This window comes from Narcine bancroftii, chromosome 4, assembly GCF_036971445.1.
Source record: "Narcine bancroftii isolate sNarBan1 chromosome 4, sNarBan1.hap1, whole genome shotgun sequence".
In the NCBI taxonomy this organism is placed as follows: domain Eukaryota; kingdom Metazoa; phylum Chordata; class Chondrichthyes; order Torpediniformes; family Narcinidae; genus Narcine; species Narcine bancroftii.
In genome coordinates this window covers 16,194,249-16,220,960 of record NC_091472.1, presented here as the reverse complement: position 1 = coordinate 16,220,960, position 26,712 = coordinate 16,194,249, and the positions used below count along the sequence as shown (strand labels likewise).

The window sequence follows — 26,712 nt, the reverse complement described above, 5'->3', positions numbered from 1 at the left end:
GGAGGGGGGCACAAACTGCCACTCGTGTGGCAGTTTCGTGTGCCGCTCGTGTTCAGGTGGGGGGGGGGTCAATGACTCATTTGGGGGGGGAATGGCCCGTGAAAGTCCCCCCCCCATATGCCAACCCTGAGTTGGAGGGAGAGAAGGACGGAATTTGACAACTTCATGGGGAAAGGGGGCCCATAAACATTGAATAGAGTCCTAAAGGGGCCATAGCCAAAAAAAGTTGAGAATGGCTGGTGTAGAATATAATTGTCCTTGGGCTGCTTGTCAACACTGCCTTATTAATTGATTTAACTGCCTGATCTACTCAGAATCTCATTTAGCAAGTAGCAGTGCCACATAACATAGTGGAGAGTGCCTGCGGTTTAAAGACTTCACATCCATGAGAATTATGTCATGGTTTCTCCTTGCAGTAATGTCATGGACAAATGGATAGTTCATGAAGCCAAGGTCAAGTAACAGGTTTGTTCATTACTTGTCCAACCTAATGGGAGTGACACCAGGCCTCACCTGGAGATGAATAGTTAATTTCTTCATTTTGTTCCCTCAATGCTTGATTCTCCTTCTGAGTGCTGGTTAGCTTGGAGGGGAACTGATTGATCCACCAAAGGAAGACAGGAAGGAGAACAGTTGTTCTAAACTATAACACCTCCTCAATGGCAGCGTAGGGAGGAACACTTACCGTGTCAGTTCCACACTACTGAGCAAGATTGATTGTCTCAGGGATGACGGTGTAATTGTATAGACAAACCTCAGGAGAGAGTTCCCCTAGGGTCATGTCTGCTCCTTTCCTCATGGATGGCTTAAACCTTGTTCTTTACAGCCCAGTAACACGAACCTCAGAGGTGACATAGAAGCATTGTGGAGGAATAGGAATGGATAGTACAACCTCATAGAACATGACAGTACAGTACAGACCCTTCTCCCCACAAATGTTGTGCCCCCTTATGTGAATTTTTACGTTAAATTTAGACATACAGCATGGTAACAGGCCATTTCGGCCCACGAGCCTGTGTTGCCCAATTTACACCCAATTAACCTACAACCCCGGTACGTTTTGAACGGTGGGAGGAAACCAGAGCCTCTGTGGAAAACCCACGCAGACAAGGGGAAGAACATACCAACTCCTTATAGACAGTACGGGATTTGAATCCAAGTCCCAGTCGCTGGTGCTGTAACAGTGTTGTACTTGCCACTACACCAACCATGTAAACCTACCCCACAACAATCTACTCCTTCCCAACCTTGTACCCATCACCCTCTAGTTTCCTTGCATTATGTGCCTGTCTAAAAGTCTTTTAAATGTGGCTTTTGTACCAGCCTCCATCACCACCTCGGCAGTGCATTCCAGGCACCCACCACTCTGTGTAAAAACCTTTCCTCTGACATCTCCCCTCCACTCATCTTAAACAGTTGTCTCACCCTAGGAAAAAGGTGTTTGCTGTCCCCCTATCTAACCCCCTCATAGTCTTATGTACCACAATAAAGCCATCACTCAATGACATGACTGGCTGCAGAAACATGACATGAGCACCCTCCAATGGCTTAAATGGTTATTGCTGTGACCACAATATCCCAAGGCACAGTAAACTGATTTGGCTTGACATAGATTTACTGTAATGCCAAAATGGATTTATTTAAATAACTAGACATTTATTATGAACTTTTTATGTTACATAAACACTAAGGACATGTTCCATAAGCCTATTAATCTGCATGTAGAAAAGCTTCTTGTATACATTCCACAAAATCATCATCGAGCTTTGAACCAAAAATTATCAATTAAAGTTTGATTGTTTGTGAAATTACTTCAGTCACCCCACCCCCCCACACCACAACTTTCATTTTCTAAATTATGCTAGATCCAATTTGACAATTTGGTGCAGAATCAAAAAAGCTGCTGATGCAGGATGTTGTCTGACCTGCTGAGTCCCTCCAGCAATTCTTTAACACACTTTGGTGGCCTGTAACTAATTCCTTCCTGGTGCCTGCTCTTTCATTCAAGGCCTCATCAGCTTACTCCTGAGGAACTATACCAACTGTGCTCTCTCATCCCCCTGCAGGTCTTCCTACTGCCTGGGTTGCTCACAAGCAGCTTTCCCACCCAGAGACCTATTATTGCCACACATTCTTCTATTAGCTATCTCTACCATCCATGTTACAGGTTCATCCCACACCACATCTACGGGAGCCCCATGCTGTCTTCACCCGATCAGGTCTGGCCGAGCACCAAGGTGCCACGTTCCTTCCAGGTCCGCTTGAAAATAATTCCCACTGTCTTTGCCCTTTCAGTTCCATGAGGTTCTAACCCAGACCTGGAAGGAACATGACCACATATAGTGTAAGCAGACGTGTAAAGGTAAAGGTTGCATGAGTCTCGAACGGACTTGGAAGGGTGAGACGGTGCGGACTCCATTTTGTTCCCCCTGTGCTCTGTCCACTCTAGTTACAGTTCACCCTACATGGTCCGCTGGGCCCACACCCTCTCAGGTCTGTTCTCGCCTCATGTTACGTACACTGTTTCATGTCCTCTTGTGCTGCACCTTGTCACGATCTTTGCAGGATCGCTTTATGGGTGGCTGCGGGGGTCATTTTTGTTTGATAATACTCCAGTATTTTTAATTAATTTATAAAAAAGTCAAGTTTTTAATTTAGACATACAACACAGTAACAGGCCCTTTTGACCCACGAGTGCATGCTGCCCAATTACATCCAATGAACCTACAATGGAAGGAAACCGGAGCCCCCGGGGAAATCCCACGCAGACATGGGGAGAACATACAAACTCGTTACAGACAGCGAGAGATTCGAACTCCAGTCCTGATCACTGGTGCTGTAAAGGCTTTGCACTAACTGCCGTTGTTGTTCATTATGAAGAGCTTTGGGTAATGGATGCACTAATTGCATGTATATCCTATGAGGCATCAACCAGTCTGTTTTACAAACAATTTCCCACCCCCCAATGCTGAATCAGTTAATAAATAATCTTAAAGCACTGTTTAAAATATTTGTTGTTTGACCATTATGTCTAAATAACTGCTGTGCTTGCTTATTCAATAAAATGTGAATAGTTTTTCTGTAAGAAAGAACAGCGAATGTTGGTAAGTGGAGCAGAAGGTTGATGTTGGTTACCTGTCATGGTTTAATGTTTTTGCACCATTCAACCCTACAGGCAATGCAGGGTCTGCTGACCTTTTAGCCAGTTGGAAGGAAATAGTCTCTTTGCTCTTGAGTTTGAGAGGTGACCTAATAGGACGTTTTGTTGCGGTTGTGTACTTACCTTCATCGGGAGCGATGCCAGCCGCCGCTGATGCTGTCAGCAAAGCAATGCACAGGAGTAATACTGCACAAACGTGGGCGTGTAAAGTGCCACTGTGCGAGTGATGGATCTCGGACGCAGGAGGAGGAGGAGAGTGAGAGGGTCAGGATTACTCACCCGTGTAGCGGTGAACCAATGAGAAGGTCAGAGGGGTTTAGCTGGGTGGTGTTTGGGGAGTTAAAGAACGCAATGTTGTGTCTGGTGAATAATAAAGAAAGTCAACTTCATGGGGGTGTGAAACGAGTGAGGGTATTCTTTATTTGTTTGTTGGCTGTGGTGAATCAGTGTTGTTATAATCATTATATGAAATGCTTTCACTTATGGGAAACAGCATTACGAGTCAACAATATAAAATAGTCTCTCAGAAATACAATACTAAATTCAAATAGGCTTTTTTTGGCCAAAATGGTGAGACTGTGGAATTTGCTTCCGGAGAGAGTGGTTGAGGCAAGCAAACATACAGTAAAAGCCCAGTTGCCCAGAATTCCAGCAACCAGCACCCTCAAGCAACTGGCAAAAAATAAATTGTGGAAAAGAAATGGGTAAAAAATAGGCAAGTTTAAAATTGGCATGCCTCGCTGCGAATTCACTAATCACGCAGACTCGAGCAAACAGCACTTATCCAGCTTAGAAACATAGAAAAACATAGAAGATAGGAGCAGGAGTAGGTCATTCGACCCTTCGAACCTGCTCCGCCATTCAACGACATCATGGCTGATCTTAAAGTTCAGTACCCCGTCCCTGCCTTCTCTCCATAACCTTTAATACCCTTATACTGAAGAAATAGATCTAATTCCCTCTTAAATATATTTAATGAACCTCCCTCTACTGCCCTCTGTGGCAATGAATTCCACAGATTCACCATCCTCTGGGTCAAGAAATTCCTCCTCATCTCGGTCCTAAATGGTTTGCCTATTATCCTCAAACCATGGTCCCAGGTTCTGGATTTTCCCATCCTTTGAAACATCCCAACTGCATCCAATCTGTCCAGTCCTGCCAGAATTTTATAGGTCTCTATGAGATCCCCTCTCAATCTTCTAAACTCCAGGGAGTACAATCCCAATTTGCGCAATCTTTCCTCCTAAGTCATTCCTGCCATTCCAGGTATCAGCCTGGTGAATCGCCTCTGCACTCCCTCCATTGCAAGAACATCCTTCCTTCGATAAGGTGACCAAAACTGCACACAATACTCCAGGTGGGGTCTCACCAAGGCCCTGTACAGCTGCAGTAAGGTATCCTTGTTCCTGGACTCAAACCCTCTTGATATGAAGGCCAACATACCATTTGCCTTTTTAACTATAGGTGCTGGATACCAGGGGTTTTATTGTATCTGCTTTTGAAGGGAGCCTAGAGAGAAATGGAGAGATTCAGTGGAGCTTAAACACCAACTGGTTGTCCTGAATGGCCTATTTCTGTGGTCCTATGTAAACACCAGAGCAACCAATAAGATTGCGGAATATTCACACTCAGCAAACCATGAAGTAAAGGGCAAAATGTTAATAATCATATAAGAGTTTTACATTAGTGTGAATTAATAATTAAAATTTTCATAGAGCGTTCAGGTAGGAGCTGGAACATGAATAAATGTGAAATGTAGCAGACTAATATTTCTAATGCAAAAAGTTGCAACTTTTGAGAGAATGACGATTCACACAAAACTAAGATTTTTAAGGTGCAAGTATATGCAAACAGATGAGATATGTTTAAATACTCATTTCATGCCAGAAATTAGAACTAGGGTAGAGTAGCTTAGAGTAGATTTACGGAACAGACTCAATGGGAATAATGGCCTGGTTCTGTTCCTTGGTCTTGTGATCTTGCGAAAACAATTTTTAGGCTTTGGTACAAAAAGCATTCCTGGAATCCTTGTCACATCACTTATTTCATGGTTTTAAACTGAAGATTGTAAACCAGCGAACACAACATCAGAGAAACAGGCCCTTTGGCCCATCTAGACTGTGCCAAACTATTATTCTGCCTCGTCCCAATGACTGCACCTGGATCATAGCCCTCAATACCCCTCCCATCCATGTACCTATCCAAATTTTTCTTAAATGTCAAAATCGAGCAGTATTCACCACTTCAGCTGGCAACTCGTTCCACACACCTCTCTCCACACTCCTTTCTCCACACACTCCTCTCCCCACACACATCTCTCCACACACTTCTCGCCACACACCTCTCTCCACACATTCCTCTCTCCACACTCCTCTCTCACACACTCCTCACTCCACACACTCCTCTCTCCACAAACCTCTCTCCACACACTCCTCCCTCCACAAACCTCTCTCCACACACTCCTCTCTCACACACTCCTCACTCCACACACTCCTCTCTCCACAAACCTCTCTCCACACACTCCTCTCTCCACAAACCTCTCTCCACACAATCATCTCTCCACACACCTCTCTCCACACACTTCTCTCTTTACACACCTCTCTCCACACAAATCTCTCTCCACACACACCTCTCTCCACACACTCCTCTCTCCACACACTCCTCTCTCCACAAACCTCTCTCCACACACTCCTCTCTCCACAAACCTCTCTCCACACAAACCTCTCTCCACGCACTCTCTCCACTCACCTCTCTCCACACACTCCTCTCTCCACACAACACTCTCCACACACCTTTCTCCACACACTCCTCTCTCCACACATCTCTCTCCACAAACTTCTCTCCACACACTCCTCTCTCCACAGACTCCTCTCTCCACAGACTCCTCTCTCCACAGACTCCTCTCTCCACAGACTCCTCTCTCCACACACCTCTCTCCACAAACCTCTCTCCACACACTCCTCTCTCCACACATTCCTCTCTCCACAAACCTCTCTCCACACACTACTCTCTCCACAAACCTCTCTCCACACAAACCTCTCTCCACAAACCTCTCTCCACACAAACCTCTCTCCACACACTCCTCTCACAACACTCCTCTCTCCACACCTCTCTCCACAAACCTCTCTCCACACATACCTCAATCCACACAAACCTCTCTCCACACTCCTCTCCTCTCTCCACAAACCTCTCTCCACACAAACCTCTCTCCACACAAACCTCTCTCCACACACTCCTCTTTTCACAAACCTCTCTCCACACACTCCTCTCTCCACAAACCTCTCTCCACACAAACCTCTCTCCACACTCCTCTCCTCTCTCCACAAACCTCTCTCCACACAAACCTCTCTCCACACACACCTCTCTCCACACACTCCTCTCTCCACACACTCCTCTCTCCACAAACCTCTCTCCATACACCTCTCTCCACACACCTCTATCCACAAACCTCTCTCCACACAAACCTCTCCTCTCTCCACAAACCTCTCTTCACACAAACCTCTCTCCACACACTCCTCTCTCCACACACCTCTCTCCACACACCTCTCTCCACATACCTCTCTACACACTCCTCTATCCACACACCTCTCTCCCCACACACTTCTCTCTACACACTACTCTCTCCACACACCTCTCTCCACACACTTCTCTCTCCACACACTCCTCTCTCCACACACTCCTCTCTCCACAAACCTCTCTCCACATACCTCTCTCCACACACTCCTCTCTCCACAAACCTCTCTCCACACACTCCTCTCTCCACAAACCTCTCTCCACACACTCCTCTATCCACACACCTCTCTCCACACACCTCTCTCCACACACTCCTCTCTCCACACACTCCTCTCTCCACACACTCCTCTCTCCACAAACCTCTCTCCACACACTCCTCTCTCCACACACCTCTCTCCACACACTCCTCTCTCCACACACTCCTCTCTCCACACTCTTCTCTCCACACACCTCTCTGCACACAAACCTCTCTCCACACACTCCTCTCTCCACACACTCCTCTCTCCACACACTCCTCTCTCCACAAACCTCTCTCCACACACCTCTCTCCACACACCTCTCTCCACACACCTCTCTCCACACACCTCTCTCCACACACTCTCTCCACACACTCCTCTCTCCACACACTCCTCTCTCCACAAACCTCTCTCCACACATCTCTCTCCACAAACCTCTCTCCACACTCCTCTCCTCTCTCCACAAACCTCTCTCCACACAAACCTCTCTCCACACAAACCTCTCTCCACACACTCCTCTCTTCACAAACCTCTCTCCACACACTCCTCTCTCCACAAACCTCTCTCCACACAAACCTCTCTCCACACTCCTCTCCTCTCTCCACAAACCTCTCTCCACACAAACCTCTCTCCACACACACCTCTCTCCACACACTCCTCTCTCCACACACTCCTCTCTCCACAAACCTCTCTCCACACACCTCTCTCCACAAACCTCTCTCCACACAAACCTCTCCTCTCTCCACACACCTCTCTCAACAAACCTCTCTTCACACAAACCTCTCTCCACACACTCCTCTCTCCACACTCCTCTCTCCACACACCTCTCTCCACACACCTCTCTCCACACACTCCTCTATCCACACACCTCTCTCCCCACACACTTCTCTCCACACACTACTCTCTCTACACACCTCTCTCCACACACTTCTCTCTCCACACACTCCTCTCTCCACACACCTCTCCACACACCTCTCTCCACACACTCCTCTCTCCACACACTCCTCTCTCCACACACTCCTCTCTCCACAAACCTCTCTCCATAAACCTCTCTCCACACACTCCTCTATCCACACACCTCTCTCCCCACACACTTCTCTCCACACACTACTCTCTCCACACACCTCTCTCCACACACTCCTCTCTCCACACACTCCTCTCTCCACAAACCTCTCTCCACACACTCCTCTATCCACACACCTCTCTCCCCACACACTTCTCTCCACACACTACTCTCTCCACACACCTCTCTCCACACACTTCTCTCTCCACACACTCCTCTCTCCACACACTCCCCTCTCCACAAACCTCTCTCCACACACCTCTCTCCACACACTCCTCTCTCCACACACTCCTCTCTCCACAAACCTCTCTCCACACACTCCTCTCTCCACAAACCTCTCTCCACACACTCCTCTCTCCACAAACCTCTCTCCACACACTCCTCTATCCACACACCTCTCTCCACACACTCCTCTCTCCACACACCTCTCCACACACCTCTCTCCATACACTCCTCTCTCCACACACTCCTCTCTCCACACACTCCTCTCTCCACAAACCTCTCTCCATAAACCTCTCTCCACACACTCCTCTCTCCACACACCTCTCTCCACACACTCCTCTCTCCACACACTCCTCTCTCCACACACTCCTCTCTCCACACACCTCTCTGCACACAAACCTCTCTCCACACACTCCTCTCTCCACACACTCCTCTCTCCACACACTCATCTCTCCACAAACCTCTCTCCACACACCTCTCTCCACACACCTCTCTCCACACACCTCTCTCCACACACTCCTCTCTCCACACACTCCTCTCTCCACACACTCCTCTCTCCACAAACCTCTCTCCACACACCTCTCTCCACACACCTCTCTCCACACACTCCTCTCTCCACACACTCCTCTCTCCACAAACCTCTCTCCACACACTCCTCTCTCCACAAACCTCTCTCCACACACTCCTCTATCCACACACCTCTCTACACACTCCTCTCTCCACACACCTCTCTCCACACACTCCTCTCTCCACACACTCCTCTCTCCACAAACCTCTCTCCACACACCTCTCTCCACACACCTCTCTCCACACACTCCTCTCTCCACAAACCTCTCTCCACACACTCCTCTCTCCACAAACCTCTCTCCACACACTCCTCTATCCACACACCTCTCTACACACTCCTCTCTCCACACACCTCTCTCCACACCTCTCTCTCTCTCTCTCTCTCTCTCTCTCTCTCTCTCTTGGCATCTCACCTTTCACTCTTAACCCTTGACTTCTAGTTCTTGTCTCACCCAACCTCAAAGGAGAAATCCTGCTTGCATTTACTCTGTCTGCACCCCTCATAAGTTTATATACAGAAAGCCGAATACTCTTTTGGCTTAAGTTCTTGTGAGTCATTATCTCAGAGGATGTTTCCTGGACCAAACACACCAATGGCATCGTGAAGAAACCACGCCAGCGCGTCTACTCCCTCGGGAGCTTGCGGGGGTTCGGTATGACATCAGAAACTGGCAAACCTCTACAGGTATGTGGCGGAAAGTGTGCTGACCAGCTGCATCACGGTCTGGTATGGGAACACCAATATCCCTGAGCATAAAGCCCTGCAAAACGTAGTGGACACAGCCCAGGACACCACAGGAGAAACCTTCCCCACCATCGAGAACATCTACAGGGATCTCTGCCGTCAGAGAGCAGCAGCCATCATCAAAGATCCACACCACCCAGCACACACTCTGTTCTCTCTGCTACCATCAGGAAAGAGGTCTAGGTGCCACAAGACTCACACCACCAGGTTCAGGAACAGTTGGTATCCCTCCACCATCAGACTCCTGAACAACAAACTCAATCAGGGATTCATAAGGACTCTTACTTGTGCACTTTATTGATTTTCTTTTTGTTCTCACTGTATTGCACAGTCAGTTTGTTTACCTTTATTGATTTGTTCTCGTGTGTACATTGAGTACAGTTTTTTGGCACGACCAGTAAGAGGTAATTCTGCCTCACTTGTGTGGAAAAGAATCTCAGGGTTGTATGTATTCTGACAATAAACCTGAAATTGGTGGCAGTAGCTGGGAAGTACAAATTCAAGTAGTTAGATGAATCTGAAATAAAAGAAAAGGCTGGTATTTCTCATGGCAATCAGGAAATTACTAGATTGTTGTTTAAAATAAAACACCTGCTTCAGTGGCGTCCTACTGGGAAGGAAATCTGTGAGTGAATTAAAAAAAAACTCCAGATTAGGTCGCTGAACTAAGCCTCTGCAGACACCAGACATTTGTGGACATGAAAGATTTAAAGATAACAACCAAGGTTCAAGATTCAATTTATTGTCATGTAATAAAGAGAGTGAAATATCACAAAAAAGAAATAATCTTTGTCTGCCGTAAGGCAGAAATTGCCTGAAGCACCTCTTACAGTCAGAGAAAGAGAAGCAAAAGAGAGATCCCCAAATGGGGATAAATGTAAAACTTTCTGGCCAGAAAGATCATTAACAAGGCAATATGGCATGTCATGCCCACAAAGTGCATACTTTTCAAGGAATATCGTTTTCTGGAGATCTCATATATTTATGACTTCAGGATATTATTCTGCAAAACAGCAAAATGTTGTGGAAATCGATGACAGTGATCTCTGATTTTCTGGAGAACTTAGACGGTGAACTTAATTTACATAGACCATTCAACCCGTCAGGTTCGTGTCGGTTCCCACTCGAGCAATCTGGATCAGTGCCCAATCACCCCTCCTTATTTCTTGTATCACTGAAACATCCCAACTCTCACCAGAGGTTGATTTTGCATTAAAATCATGACTGTTGGGCAGTTTTGCTGTGGGCTGGAATGTCCTAGTGTCCCTGCATCTGATAGACCCCTGCTTATTTTCCAATGTCTTATTGGATAGTACAAGGGGTGGAATATTCTGTTGGCCTTTGTTTGACTGAATGTTAGGATGGGGAGTTGATGAGGGGAGGATGCCTATCTTTATCGAACAGTGGCAATTGTGCTGGGAGATGGGGATTACCTGTGGAAGGGACTCTACAAATTCTTCCTGAGATACCCACAAAGTCTCAAGATGCCCTTGGTCATGCCTTAGGCATCTGTCCCACTTTAATGCACTCAATGGTTGCCAACACCTTGGCATATTTTATACTGGAGGGCATTGCAACTGGTTTACTTCAATTCATTTGCTGCCAGTGATCTCCTCCACTGTAAAAACTAATGGGACAATTCTTTCCCTTGGGACCCTTTTACTCTGAATAGAATTATTTGGGATTTTCCTTTATCCTGTCTGCCAGATCCACCTCATGTCTTTAGTTTGCCCCTCTCATTTTCCTTTTGGGTATACTAAAACACCCACACTTACTGTGGGAATTGCTTGAACACTTAATATTGACGATGCCATGTCTCCTTTCTTCTCATGAGGAGAGTCACAATATTCCTCATTAACAAAGGTCTATGTACTCGCAGGGACATTCTGTTCCTGACCTTTCCCTGATGCAAGGTTAATGTCCTCTATCTTGCTGATGGTGTTGGGTGTGCCTGTTCCTCACTGATAATGTTGGGGCTGCCTGTATCCCAGTGGTGGTGTTGGGTGTGCCTGTATTTCCCTGATGACTGTGTTGGGTTTGCCTGTATCCCACTGGTGGTGTTGGATGTGCCTGTACCTCACTGATAATGTTGGGGCTGCCGGTATCCCACTGGTGGTGTTGGGTGTGCCGGTATCCCACTGGTGGTGTGGGTGTGCCTGTATCTCCCTGATGACTGTGTTGAGTTTGCCTGTATCTCACTGATGCTGTTGAGTGTGCCTGTATCTCCCTGATGACTGTGTTGAGTTTGCCTGTATCTCACTGATGCTGTTGAGTGTGCCTGTATCTCACTGATGCTGTTGAGTGTGCCTGTATCTCACTGATGGTGTTGGGTGTGCCTGTATCTCACTGATGGTGTTGGGTGTGCTTGTATCTCACTGATGGTGTTGGGTGTGCCTGTATCTCACTGATGGTGTTGGGTGTGCCTGTATCTCACTGATGGCTGTGTTGGGTGTGCCGATATCCCACTGGTGGTGTTGGATGTGCCTGTATCTCACTGATGGTGTTGGGTGTGCCTGTATCTCACTGATGGTGTTGGGTGTGCCTGTATCTCACTGATGGCTGTGTTGGGTGTGCCGATATCCCACTGGTGGTGTTGGATGTGCCTGTATCTCACTGATGGTGTTGGGTGTGCTTGTATCTCACTGATGGTGTTGGGTGTGCCTGTACCTCACTGATGCTGTTGAGTGTGCCTGTATCTCGTTGATGGCTGTGTTCAGTTACCTGTATTTCATTGATGGTGATGCATGGTACCACTCCTGTGTTTCTGGCCCTGTGACCATTCCTCTTTCTGCTTATCCCCATGCAGGACCTGTGCCTCTACGTGGGCTACACGTCGTCGGTGTACTGCACTGCCTCGGTGCTGACCCTGGCTGCCATCGCGCTGGACCGCTACCATGCCATCATTGACTGCCTGCAGTACCACTCACGGAGCACAGTGCGTCGCACGGCCGCTACTGTGGCCTGGATCTGGCTGCAGTCGGCGCTCAGCAGCTGCCCCCCGCTGCTGGGCTGGGGCCGCTTCGGCTACTCTCCAGCTATCCGCAGCTGCTCAGTGGCGTGGGCCGACAGCCTGAGCTACACAGGTTTCGTGGCTGTCTTCTCCTTCCTGCTGCCCGCCTCCGTCATGATCTTCTGCTACGTGCGTATCGTTGGCGTGGCGCGCAGCCATGCCAAGAGGATCCACGACATTGAGAACCAGCTGCAGCGCCGCCCGGCAGCCAGAGGTCACGCTGCCGACCGCCCCACCTTCTCGCACCTCATCACCAGCGTCCACTCATCTGTCCTGTCTGACTATCGGTGTGAGGAAGGCCACGGCTGCTGTCAGCCAGGTGTACAGGCCAAGGGACCGGACATCTTCTGCAAGTACAGCAGCCCTGGCCGGGAGCACCACGGGGCCTTCCGCCTCTTCTTGGTCATCTTCGCCTTCTTCTGCTGCTGGGTGCCCTATGAGGTGGTAGGCCTGGTGCAAGCCGTCGAAGCAGCTGTGGCAGGTAGTCAGCAAGCTTCCAGCGTGCCTCCAGGCCTAGTGACTGCTGCCTACTGGTTGGCCCTGCTCAACTCGGACATCAACCCGCTGCTGTATGCGCTGCTCAGCAAGAGGTTTCGCAAGGCCCTACACCACTGGCAGCGCCGGTTGGAGGTGAAGGCTGGCCTCGGGCGGGCCCAGCAGCAGGCCGGCGCCCCAGCTGACCTACTACATGCCAAGCCACCAGCCGGCCAGAGGAGGACCAGCTCCAACGTGACGGGCATCAGCCAGCTCAGCCCCCGCCAGCAGGCCTTCCAGGCCCGCTCTTGCTCCATCTTTTCCATCAGCTCCCTTCCCCGTGGTGGCCCAGATGAACCCTTGGACGACCTGCTGCTGTCTGGCCCGGCATCGGCTGGTTCCCTGGTGTTTGTGCCATGTGGCAAGGTGCCGGAGCACCACAGGGACCCGCAGAATGAGCCTCTCCCCAAACATTACTTGACAGTCCCGCAGCTTCCCCCAGAGGCCGACACCATGCTGCTGCCATCGCAGACATTTAGCGAGAAGCAATCGTCCACTTATGTTTTTGGAAATATCATCGTTAAGGTTGAAAATGATGCAGTTGACCTGTAGATATTGATGCGTGTATTGTAAACCTGAATGCCACTAATGGGGCTCCATTAGTGTGTGAAAGTGCCAAAACAATGGGTCCCAGTTGGCTCACCTGCTGTTGAATACAAGGCACAGATACTGGACATTCATAGCCACAGTAAAAACACAATCCTGGAGAAACTCAGCTGGTGAAACAGTAGACTTTACATAAAGGTAAAGATGCACAATCAACATTTCAGGATTGAGCCCTTCAACAAGGTATGAACAAAATGCAGGTGCCTGAACAAAATGTACAGTACGCTACAACAGGACTGCTCCCCCTTCTCCCTCTCTTCCCCATCCCTCTGCCTCCCTTCCTCCAGCTCTCCACCCCCGTCCCTCTCCATTCACAGAGCCGTCCCGCCGTCCCCCACCCCCACTTGCTTATTCACCTATTACCTCTTGCCTGTGGGACTGGGCTCCTCCCCCTGCCCCTCTCCTCCTCTACCATTTTGTTCATACCCTGATGAAGGGCTGAAACCCGAAATGTTGGTTATGCATCTTTATCTTTGCTGTATAAACTACACTGTTTGAGTTTCTCCAGTATTGTGTTTTTACTCCATCCACGGTGTCTGCAGGCTTTTGTGTTTTACAACCATAGCCACAGATTTATTTCAGCCAGGTGAAAAAGCCAAAACACACATGCCCGTTTGAATTCCAGTCGATCCATCTTACATAATGTCCAACACTCATGAACGCTGGAACTTTTGGCACAGGAGAAGGCCATTTGGCCCATGAGCCAATGGTAATGCTTGTGAAGCAATCTGGTCACCATTATTCTTTCACTCTGAGCCCACATCCCTGCAAGTTACTGGGTCTGAAGTGTTGATCAAATTCCCACTTGAGAGCTCTGATTGTTTTTCCTACCCTTGCTGGAATCCTACAGCACAGAACCATGCTCTTCAGACCATCTTGTTGGTGCCTACCAAGCTAATCCCACTTGCCTACATTTATCCCAAATCCTTGTAAACATTTCCTACCTACGTACCTTTCTAAATGGATTTTTATCTTTGGTGTTTCCCTGCTTCTACCATTTCCTCTGGCAGAATGATCCATTCTACCCACCACCTTCTGTGAAGAACGTGCCCTCAGGACCCTTTTTAGATCTTTCCCCTCTCACCTTGAACCTATCCCCCTCTAGTTCTAGATCCCCCCTAATCTGGGGAAAAGCCTGTGATTACCCTACCTGTGCCCCTCATGATTCTATAGACCTCTATCACAGTAACCCGCTGCGCAAACAGTTTTCCCCTTCTAGCTTGGGATTTAAGCTCCCTCTCTGGTTCTTGAACTATTAATGGGAAAAGGCATCTTAGTTTGCCCTAACTCAATGAAACAGCTTCTCTGAGCTGTTCCACCACCCACCCCCAACTCATACACAAACGCATTGTATAATTTGTTAAAGGCAAAAAGATCAGGGGAAAAATGTGAAAGGGGAAATTACATCCATTGTGTCCCGGTCTGTACTGAATTTGGTGAAGAGGTCAAAGGGTGTGAACCATCCATGGAGTGAATGGTGTGGTTTTCGCACGTCCAGTGGATGATGTTTCACTGGAGGCATATTATATATGCCTTTAAAATAATCATTTGTTTTATTTGACATGCATAAGTTGACAACATAATGTGTTTAAATACAAACAGGAAGACGGTGGGCCACTAAAACGTGAACATAATTGCAAGATATCACCAGGTGCTGTAAATCTGAAATTGAAACAAAAATCTTGGAAATACGCCACAAATCTGACAGCATCTCTGGAGAGAGGACCACGTGGCAGCAAGATGAAGCCTCGCTGATCACAGATTTTCTACACTTTCTGTTTTAATTTCAGATTACCATCACGTGGAGTATTTTGCACTTTTCATGGTAAATGCTCATTTTTGCTAAGTGGACTCATTTTTCCTCTGTTTCCTTCAGGACTGGAAATTTGCAAATGTTATACCTCTGTTGAAATAACGTAACCCGGTTATTCCCTCAACACCTCATCTTCCGTCTGGGCACCCTCCAACCAGATGGCATTAACATCGACTCCTGTTTCCTTTAGCACCTCCCACCCCTTTCCCACCAAATCTCTCGGTTTCCATAGTCCTTTCCTTTCCCCCAGCTCTGCATTCATGGACATACCCCCACCCCCCCACATTTCTCCGATCAATTCTCAGCTTTTCTCTCCTGGCCTCCTATCCATGGGCTGTTGGCCTGTGCTCAGCCCCAAAATACTGGTTATATATCTTTGCCTCCTGTGGCCACTGTGGGACCTGCTGAGTTTCTCCAGCAGGTTTGTGTATTGACCTCAATCACAGTGTCCGCAGACTTCCTTGTTTCACTAGAGAGCATAGATGAAAGGTGAGAGGGAAGAGAGTTAAAGGGAACCTGAGGGACACCCTTTTCACACAGAGGGTGGGTGGGTGCACGGAACGAGCTGTTAAAGGAAGCTGTAAAGGGGCTGCACTACAATGCTTGAAAGACAGGCGCGTGGATAGAAAAGGTCTTGAGGAATCTGTGCCAAATGCAGACAAATGGGACCAGCTCGGTTAGCATGGACATGTTCAGCTGAAAGGCCTGTTTCTGTGTTGTATGTCCATGACAATCAGAATGGCAGTGGTTACTTGAACATGATTGGGTGCATTATGGAAAGCCAGCACTTGTTTGCATTTCTTTCCATTGAACCATGGATGATTCACACCCTTTAACCTCTTCACCAAATTCAGTACAGACCGGGACACAATGGATGTAATTTCCCCTTTCACATTTTGCCTCTGGTCTTTTTGCCTTTAACAAATTATACAATGCCCTTTGGCCCTTCAAGTCAGTGCTGAACTATTCTCCCTAGTCCCACCGACCTGCACCCCAACCATAGCCCTCCATATCTTTCCAATCTGTCCAGATTCTTCTTAAAAATTAAAATTGAGCCTGCATCCAACACTCTCACTGGCAGCTCACTCCACAATCTCGAGTTAAAAAAGATGTAGAGGCTTTGGAGATGATGTACTAAAATAATTCCAAGGAGTGATAAGCTTCAGTCATACGGATCGTCAGGAGAAATTGGAACTGTTTGCCTTGGAACAGAAGAGCTTACGAGATAATCTGATAAAGGTATTTAAAATTTTAAGGATCAAGAACCAGGAAGCAGAGAATGAAGACGAGCAGGAAAAATGGCAGGAGGAAAAGCATTTGCACAGTGAGTGGTTTGGTCTGGAATACACAGCCACGGGTAGGGATGAAGGAAGATCCCAAATGGAGTTGGAAATGCGTTCAAAAGGGAAGTATTTGAAATGAACAGAAGAAGGGTGAGGGAGTGGGAATAGTTAGTTTGATTTTACATAAAGTTGGTGTGAACTCAGTGAGCAGAATGGTTTCATGCCATGCGATTACGCTTTACTGGCCTTGGATTAGTGTGCTCTGAGTGAGGTGAACTATTCAACCCATTGAATACTTCAGAAGCTGAACTTTAAATGTCAATGTTGGTGGGTCCATGGGAAGAGAGTCTGATTAATTGGCCAACATCCCTCAGTCATTGTTAATCTGATTATTGTAAAACTGCAGTCAGGAAGTCATCCAGCACCCGCCCATTTCTGCAGCTCATCCATCTCCAGACCCTAGCAATGCTCTCAGAAAATCTGGCAGCCAGTCTCAGTAAGTTACAACTTCCTCCAGCTTAACGTAACAAAACAGAAAACATCCTCTTCACACTCTTATCCCCCCAAAATGCAACCTCTCTCAACCCTCTGCCTGTCATATTGTGTCTACCTTCACTCTACGTTGTCCTCTAACTGGAATACCACGCCTCATATTGACCACTTCATTACCTCATTGCATCTAAATAGTGACATGTCCGAGTTCTGTTTCCTACATCACATGAAACCTCAAATGAAATTCATTGGCCGCAAAGCACTTTGCTTGTAATGGTTGGAAGGTGAAAGGTGCCATAGCAACAGAGTCGGTTTTCCTGTCCTTGCCTTGAACCTCAGCACTTCAAACCTCAGGTTTTGCTACCTAAGTCAGCTCACCTGACCGTCACTACCAAAACCACATCAAGCTTTCCAGAACTACAAATTCAAGCCTCTTGCCTTGATCTCCACATGCTCCTCTGGTAAGACCTCATTCACTTTCAATAAGCTATCAACCCCCAAACTTCTCTTTGAGTGTCCCCTTTTAGAAATATTCCTCCTAACCTGATACCCCATCCTGGATTAACTTTCCTCTTTTCTGCCATTAATCACTGCACTTTAACTGGTTGGGTGACAGATCAGAAGGCCAACTCTGAATCCTTCCATCCCTCTCTTCCCAGTCAATCCCATGCCCAAATGGATCATTCCTCCCAACCTATTCCTTACCTCTGCTATCATTTTGATCTTTGGAGCTCTTGTGGCATTAAGTCACTGTTACAAATATAGGCTGTTGAAGTAAAACACTTTACAAACAATAGTTTTATTCACAATAGGTTTTTTTTTGCCCTGCCTAAACTTAATACTTGACCAGGTGCTTCAGGTTTCTGTGATGTCTGACACTCCTTTGTGGAACACAAAAATATTAACTTGCAATATATAGACTGAAAATGACTTTTATTCCCACAAGTAGCCTGTTGTCCAGTGACAGCTGGGTCAGTTGGTAACAGTAAACTGTAAACTCACAAAATGAAACACAATGGGAGCAGTCCGAGTCTTGCAGTTTACTCGTCTGCCACAGCGCAAATTCTGCTCAAGGAACTCACTGTGCCTTTCCTATCTGGAGAGACCATATGCAGTTTAGTTGATTGCAGTTCAATTGATAATAAAATTGTTTTTAAAACTTCAGATCCTTCCACTGAGTGTTGACAATGCCTAAAGGGTTGTGTTATTATCTCTGGACAGAATGATGCATTTGATGAACATGCTTAAACACGAGAAGGAGTTGATATATTCCACATTTCTGCTTTTCCTCCATAACACTCTAATCTTAACAGTCAGTATCAATGGTTTATAGTTTGGCATTAACTTGCACGACTGATAACTTATGCACATGACCAGATTCTAACCAATTACTTATGAAAAGTCTGGGATGACTTTGTTTCTCGTCGGGAATTGTGAGAGCAAAACTTGGAACAAGAAGAGGAAGGTTTAAAAAGCACCGAGAAAGGAAGGTGGTTGTTTGTTTCACATCAGGAACACCGAGAGCAGGTCTTGGATCAAGGAGGGTGTAAAAAACACCAGGAGAGGTAGGTGCTTGTTTAAATTTCTCCATTGGCTAATTAGCTGTGGCCAATAAAGGGAAGGGAAGCTGAAGTGTTAACTGTAAGAGTAGGATTTTGAGACTTTGGCAAGCAGAGGCATTGGCGTTGGAATAAACCCTGTCAAGGATCAGAAGTCAGGTAAGGATAAGTTTTCCTAACTTATTTTTCTTTCCCTGACGACTTCATCTGTGACCATGCAACTGCAGACCATATTAGGGAATTGGAGCTAGAGTTGGAGAGGAGTCACAGGGATGCAATTGCTCTAGGAGTTAGGAGGAAGGCAGCTGGTTGACAGGAGGGGGAACAGGCAGGCAGTGCAGGGGGAACAGGCAGACAGTGCAGGGGGAACAGGCAGGCAGTGCAAGGTGTTCTTGTGGTCTTTCCCCTCAGACATGTTTATTTTGTATACTGTTGCGGGGAATGAACTACCAGAGACAAGCCTTGCCGGTCAGGTATCTGGCACGGAGTCTGGCCCTCTGGCTAAGAAGGGAAAGGAGGAGAAGAGGCCAACTGCAATGAGAAGGGATTCAATAGTGAGGGGAAAAGATAAGCAGTTCCGTGGAAGACATCAAGAATCCTGGATGGTATGTTGCCTCCCAGGTGCTGGGGTCAGGGATATCTTCGATCAAATTCATAGGATTCTCAAGAGGGATGTGAGCAGCCAGGTGTCTTGGTCCATGTAGGGACCATTGATGTGGGTAGGAAGGGTGATAAGGTCCTGCAAAGAGAGTTCAGGGAGTTAGGTGTGAAGTTGGAAGGACAGGATTTCCAGGGTTGTGATCTCAGGATTGCTACCCATGCCATGTGCTAGTGAGGTTAGAAAGAGGAGGAGAATGCAGCTTCACACATGGCTAAAGACATAGTGCAGGAGGGAGGACTTCAGGTTTCTGGATCATTGGGGTCTCTTCCAGGGAAGGTGGGGCCTGTGCAGCAGGATGATTTGCATCTGAACTAGAGGTGGACTAATATCCTTGTGGGAAGGTTTGCTGCTGCTGCTCTGGGGGAGGGGGGTGGGAGGGGGTGTTAAACTAGATTTGCAGGAGGATGGGAACCAGAGTGCCAGAGCAGATAGTGGAAGAGAAAAAGATGATAAGACTGCATACAAAGTACGTTGGAAATAATGCTCTCAGGTGCATTTATTTCAATGCAAGGAGTATTGCAGGAAAGGCAGACAGTTTAGAGGGTGGATTGGCATATGGATTATGACCATGAGTGAAACTTGGTTTTCACTCAGTGTTGCTTCAGAAGCATTAGAGTGGGAGGATGAAAGGGGGAGGAGTGGCATTGCTCATCAGTGAAAATGTCGCAGCTGTGTTCAGGTAGGACAGACTATAGGGTTCATTTACTGATGCTATATGGGCGGAGCATGGCGTCGGCAAGTGCAACGACAATGGGCGCCTCCTGTTGGAGCTCTGCGCAGAACAGCGGCTTGTCATTACAAACACCCTTTTTCAGCAGAGGGACAGCCTTAAGACCACCTGGATGCATCCCCGATCCAAACACTGGCACCTCCTGGACTACATCCTGGTGCGAGAAAGTGACAAACGAGATGTGCTCCACACCAGGGTCATGCCTAGTGCGGAATGCCACACTGACCACCGGCTGGTTCGCTGCAAGCTCAACCTTCACTTCAAGCCAAAGCCCAGGAACAATAAAGCCCCCAGAAAGAGGTTCAATGTTGGAAACCTGCAGTCAGACGAAGCGAGAGGAAACTTCCAGGCAAACCTCAAAGCAAAGCTCAACGATGCAACCCGCCTCACGGACCCGTCCCCTGAAACCCTCTGGGATCAGTTGAAGACTACCATACTGCAATCCACTGAAGAGGTACTGGGCTTCTCCTCCAGGAAAAACAAGGACTGGTTTGACGAAAACAGCCAGGAAATCCAGGAGCTGCTGGCAAAGAAGCGAGCTGCCCACCAGGCTCACCTTACAAAGCCGTCCTGTCCAGAGAAGAAACAAGCCTTCCGTCGCGCATGCAGCCATCTTCAGCGCAAACTCCGAGAGATCCAAAATGAGTGGTGGACTAGCCTCGCCAAACGAACCCAGCTCAGCGCGGACATTGGCGACTTCAGGAGTTTCTACAAGGCTCTAAAGGCTGTGTACGGCCCCTCACCCCAAGTCCAAAGCCCGCTGCGCAGCTCAGATGGCAAAGTCCTCCTCAGCGACAAGATCTCCATCCTCAACCGATGGTCAGAACACTTCCAATCTCTTTTCAGTGCCAACCGCTCAGTCCAAGATTCTGCCCTGCTCCAGCTCCCTCAACAGCCCCTAAGGCTAGAGCTGGATGAGGTTCTCACCCTGGATGAAACATATAAGGCAATCGAACAACTGAAAAGTGGCAAAGCAGCAGGTATGGATGGAATCCCCCCAGAGGTCTGGAAGGCTGGCGGCAAAACTCTGCATGCCAAACTGCATGAGTTTTTCAAGCTTTGTTGGGACCAAGGAAAACTGCCTCAGGATCTTCGTGATGCCACCATCATCACCCTGTACAAAAACAAAGGCGAGAAATCAGACTGCTCAAACTACAGGGGAATCACGTTGCTCTCCATTGCAGGCAAAATCTTCGCTAGGATTCTACTAAATAGAATAATACCTAGTGTCGCCGAGAATATTCTCCCAGAATCACAGTGCGGCTTTCGCGCAAACAGAGGAACTACTGACATGGTCTTTGCCCTCAGACAGCTCCAAGAAAAGTGCAGAGAACAAAACAAAGGACTCTACATCACCTTTGTTGACCTCACCAAAGCCTTTGACACCGTGAGCAGGAAAGGGCTTTGGCAAATACTAGAGCGCATCGGATGTCCCCCAAATTTCCTCAACATGATTATCCAACTGCACGAAAACCAACAAGGTCGGGTCAGATACAGCAATGAGCTCTCTGAACCCTTCCCCATTAACAATGCCGTGAAGCAAGGCTGTGTTCTCGCACCAACCCTCTTTTCAATCTTCTTCAGCATGATGCTGAACCAAGCCATGAAAGACCCCAACAATGAAGATGCTGTTTACATCCGGTACCGCACGGATGGCAGTTTTTTCTGAATCTGAGGCACCTGCAAGCTCACACCAAGACACAAGAGAAACTTGTCCGTGAACTACTCTTTGCAGACGATGCCGCTTTAGTTGCCCATTCAGAGCCAGCTCTTCAGCGCTTGACGTCCTGCTTTGCGGAAACTGCCAAAATGTTTGGCCTGGAAGTCAGTCTGAAGAAAACTGAGGTCCTCCATCAGCCAGCTCCCCACCATGACTACCAGCCCCCCCACATCTCCATCGGGCACACAAAACTCAAAACGGTCAACCAGTTTACCTATCTCGGCTGCACCATTTCATCAGATGCAAGGATCGACAATGAGATAGACAAAAGACTCGCCAAGGCAAATAGCGCCTTTGGATGACTACACAAAAGAGTCTGGAAAAACAACCAACTGAAAAACCTCACAAAGATAAGCGTATACAGAGCCATTGTCATACCCACACTCCTGTTCGGCTCCGAATCATGGGTCCTCTACCGGCACCACCTACGGCTCCTAGAACGCTTCCACCAGCGTTGTCTCCGCTCAATCCTCAACATCCATTGGACCGCTTTCATCCCTAACGTCGAAGTACTTGAGATGGCAGAGGTCTACAGCATCGAGTCCACGCTGCTGAAGATCCAGCTGCGCTGGATGGGTCACGTCTCCAGAATGGAGGACCATCGCCTTCCCAAGATCGTGTTATATGGCGAGCTCTCCACTGGCCACCAAGACAGAGGTGCACCAAAGAAAAGGTACAAGGACTGCCTAAAGAAATCTTTTGGTGCCTGCCACATTGACCACCGCCAGTGGGCTGATAACGCCTCAAACCGTGCATCTTGGCGCCTCACAGTTTGGTGGGCAGCAACCTCCTTTGAAGAAGACCGCAGAGCCCACCTCACTGACAAAAGGCAAAGGAGGAAAAACCCAACACCCAACCCCAACCAACCAATTTTCCCCTGCAACCGCTGCAACCGTGTCTGCCTGTCCCGCATCGGACTTGTCAGCCACAAACGAGCCTGCAGCTGACGTGGACTTTTTACCCCCTCCATAAATCTTCGTCCGCGAAGCCAAGCCAAAGAAGAAAGAAGAAAGAATGGGCGGAGCTAAGGAATGGGAAAGGTATTAATGGGGTTGATTTATAGACCACCTATTAGTCAGAGAGAATTCGAGGAGGAGATCTGCAGAGAGATAGCAGACAGCTGCAGGAAACATAAAGTTGTGGTAGTGAGAGATTTTAACTTTCCCCATATTGACTGGGACTCCCATACTGTAAAAGGGTTGGATGGCTTGGACTTTGTCAAATGTGTTCAGGAAAGTTTTCTAAACCAATATATCGAGGTACCTGATGCGCCTTAATAATCCAAATAACTTATTACCCAACTAATAGGCCTTTATTACCATAAACTGATGGCACATCTCATGTTGCTGAATGAGCTTGTTCTGGGGGTGGGGTTATGGCTTTGCCACCTTTATTAGGGGAATCAAGGGGGAGGACCCACAGGTACAATCAGCAAGGGGTTGGCCAGCCTTATGTATACAAATAGTAATACAAAGAAGTCCAGTGGGGTAAAGTGAGTTCCATGTCAATCACAAGTTCAGTCTGTCCTGTGGTCTTGTCTTCTGTTCTGACTGTCGCAGCACCAGCTGTTGGGTCAGCTGTTGGCTCCTGGACAGTCTGATCATTGTTGGTGGGTGAGGTGTCTAGTGACTGAACTGAGACTGTTGGGGCAGGAGCTGGGGTAGGGTAACATGGTATGTGGTGGATGATCGTGGGAGCTGGATGTATTGGATTGTAGGCCAGACCCCTGGGGTTTCCTGCACATGCCAAATCCCGGATGCACAAAGTGTCCTCGTACCCATCTGGGTACACCACATAGGCATATTGGGGGTTGGCGTGGAGGAGGTGGACCCTCTCAACCAGTGGATTGGACTTATGGCTTCTCACATGCTTCTGGAGCAGGACTGACCTTGGGGACATCAACCAGGATACAGACTTCCTGAGGAAGTGTGGTTTGCATTCTGCACAGACCTGGCAGTTTCTGGTCATCATCCTGATGCCCTCAACCAAATAGGGGAGGTTGGAGCTTTGATAAAATAGTAGAACCTGGTGACCCCGGGGAGGCAGAAGTTGAAATGGAAGGGTTGTAAAAGGTCTATGTGCGTTCTGGCCCAAGTCCCTCAGGACAGGGCATGCGAAGGCTCGTTGAGCTTTCTGGGCCAGTACAAAATATCATAGTTGTAGGTGGAGAGTTTGATTCTCCACCTCAGAATCTTGTCATTCTTGATTTTACCCTGCTGCTTGTTATTGAACATGAAAGCGTCTGCACGTTGGTCAGTCAGCAGGGTAAATCATTTACCAAGATAGTACTTCCAGTGTCAAACCACCTCAATGATGGCCTGGGCCTCTTTCTCGATGGAGGAGTGCCCGATCTTGGGGGGCCTTAGAGTGTGTGAGAGAAAAATGCTATGGGCCTGCCTGCCTGGTTAAGTGTGGTGGCCAGGGCAAAGTTGGATGCATCGTTCTCCACCTGGAACAGGGTGGATTCATCCACAGTATGCATTGAAACCTTGGCAATATCATCTTTGATGTGGCTGAAGGCCTCATGGGCCTCTGCCGACAGGGGGAAGGAGGTGGCTTTTACGGGGGGGGGGGGGGGGGGTTGGGCCTTGTCCACATAGTTGGGGACCCACTGGGCATAATAGGAGAAAAACCCCAAGCACCTTTTCAGGGCCTTGAGGCTGTGGGAAGTGGGAGCGCCAACAGGGGTTGCATGCGGTCTGGATCGGGGCCAATAACTCCATTCTCCATGACATAGCAGAGTATAGCCAGGCGTGATATGCGGAATACACCTTTATCTTTGTTGTAGGTAAGGTTAAGGCTTTTGGCTGTAAGGAGGTATTTCCGGAAGTTGGTGTCATGGTGCCGCAGATCATGGCCGCATATAGAGACATTGTCGAGGTGTGGGAATGTGACCAGCAGCCCGTGCTCTTCCTCTAGAAGATGGAGACTCCATTGGTGACCCTGAAGGGAACCCTCAGAAAGTGGTAAAGGCAGCCATCCGCCTTGAATGCGGGGTACTGACGGTCCTCCGAATGGATAGGGAGCTGGTGGTATGCTGACAAGTCAATAGTGGAAAATACCCGATATTGGGCGATTTGATTAACCTTGTTGGCTAAGTGAGAGAGGGGGTACATGTCCAGCTGTGTAAATCTGTTGATGGTTTGACTGTATTCAATAACCATTCAGAGTTTTCCCCCACTCTTAACCACCACAACCTGGGCTCTCCAGGGGCTGGTACTGGGTTCGATAATCCCCTGGGTCAGGAGCTATCTCACCTCTGATTTGATTAAGGCCCTGTCCCCTGTGCTGTATCACCTTCTCTTGGTGGCAACAGGCTTACAATCAGTTGCGAAGTTGGCGAACAGAGGTGGGGAGGAAATCCAAAGGGTGGAGAGCCTGCATGTCGCACGTAGTGGGTGTTTCATGGGTTGCTGGTTGGACACTTTTGGAGGAAAGGGCAGGCGGGTTAAAATTGTTGGTTGTAGACCATGATGGGGGGATGAGGCCCATCATATTCCATGGGGACGCTCTTAAGGTGGCACTGAAAGTCCAACCTCAGTAGTACGGGCACGCAGTGTTGTGGCATCACAAGCAGTTTTAAATTTCTTTACTCTGTGCCACGCACGGTCAGCATCACCACACAGCAGCCACAGATCTCTGCCGAGGGGGACTTACAGGCCAAAGAGACACTTTAACTCAATGCGAGGGAGTAATGTTGCACTGTGTTGGGGTGGATAAAGCTCTCCATGCTCCCGCAATTAAACAGGCAGCTCGTCTTGCACCCATTTACCTCTATGTTCATTAGTAACCTGGTGAGCTGATGAGGGCTGCTTTGGTCGAGCGTGACTGAACCCAGACTAGTGTGGCTGTTGTAAAGAGAGTTTTGGCATATTGGCCTTCAGAAATCAAAGTATTGAGTTCAGGAATTGGGATGTTATGTTAAAGTTGTATAGGACATTGGTGTGGCCATATTTAGAGTATTGTGTGCAGTTTTGTTCACCTAACTACAGGAAAGATGTCAACAAGATCGAAAAAGTGCAGAGAAGATTTACTAGGATGTTGCCCGGATTTCAGGAACTGAGTTACAGGGAAAGGTTAAACAGGTTAGGACTTTATTCCCTGGAGCATAGATGAATGAGGGGAGATTTGATCGAGGTATTTAAATTATGAGGGGGTTGGATAGAGTAAATGGAGATAAGCTTTTTCCACTGAGGGTAGGTGAGATCAAAACCAGCGGACAGAGGTTAAGGGTGAGAGGGGAAAAGTTTAGGGGGAACATCACAGAGAGAGGTGGGATTGTGGAACGAACTGGGTGCAGGTCAGTGGGAGTAGGAAAACAAAATAGTTTCAGCACAGACCAAGGTGGCCTATTTCTGTGCTGTAATTGTTCTATGGTTCTAGAATGGGAAATTAAAGTGGCCACCAGAAGATCAGATTAACACATAAGTGATCGCCATCTATGTTTGATTTCTCTATTGTTAAGGAAGCCACACTAAGAACATGGAATACACCCGATTGGAAGTACAAGTGAAAAGTCATATCCCCTAGAAGGGAAGATAAAATGATGCATGTTGGATCTATTGTGATCTCAGCCACAGTGTTGGGATGGGCTGTGGGAAACCACAGGAAGAAGTAGATGCCTTTCATCAAAGAGAACACTGCAGTTCAAGAAGAGAAGTGAATAATTTCTGGAATGGCATTAACAGGTCAGCAACAAACCACCAAGAATGAAAATGTTGCTCTTCCCAGTTCAGCAGGTCATTGGCTCCACTTTCTTCCTTCTCTCCTTTGCGGTATCTTCAATAAGTGTCACACT

At 47.9% G+C, this 26,712-nt stretch overlaps 1 protein-coding gene across 2 annotated transcripts in view; it reads left to right on the top strand.

Annotated features, from left to right (window-relative positions):
* The window catches only part of LOC138760349 (5-hydroxytryptamine receptor 1D), a 74,318-nt gene that overhangs the window by 42,957 nt on the left and 4,649 nt on the right, over positions 1–26,712 (top strand). The window contains exon 3 of one of the 2 annotated variants that reach the window (XM_069930821.1): positions 12,313–13,575. In XM_069930821.1, the coding sequence (XP_069786922.1) occupies positions 12,313–13,575 (1,263 nt within the window). Of the gene's footprint in view, positions 1–12,312; positions 18,409–26,712 lie in introns of those variants that run through there. The other variant, XM_069930822.1, reaches the window with a different exon arrangement.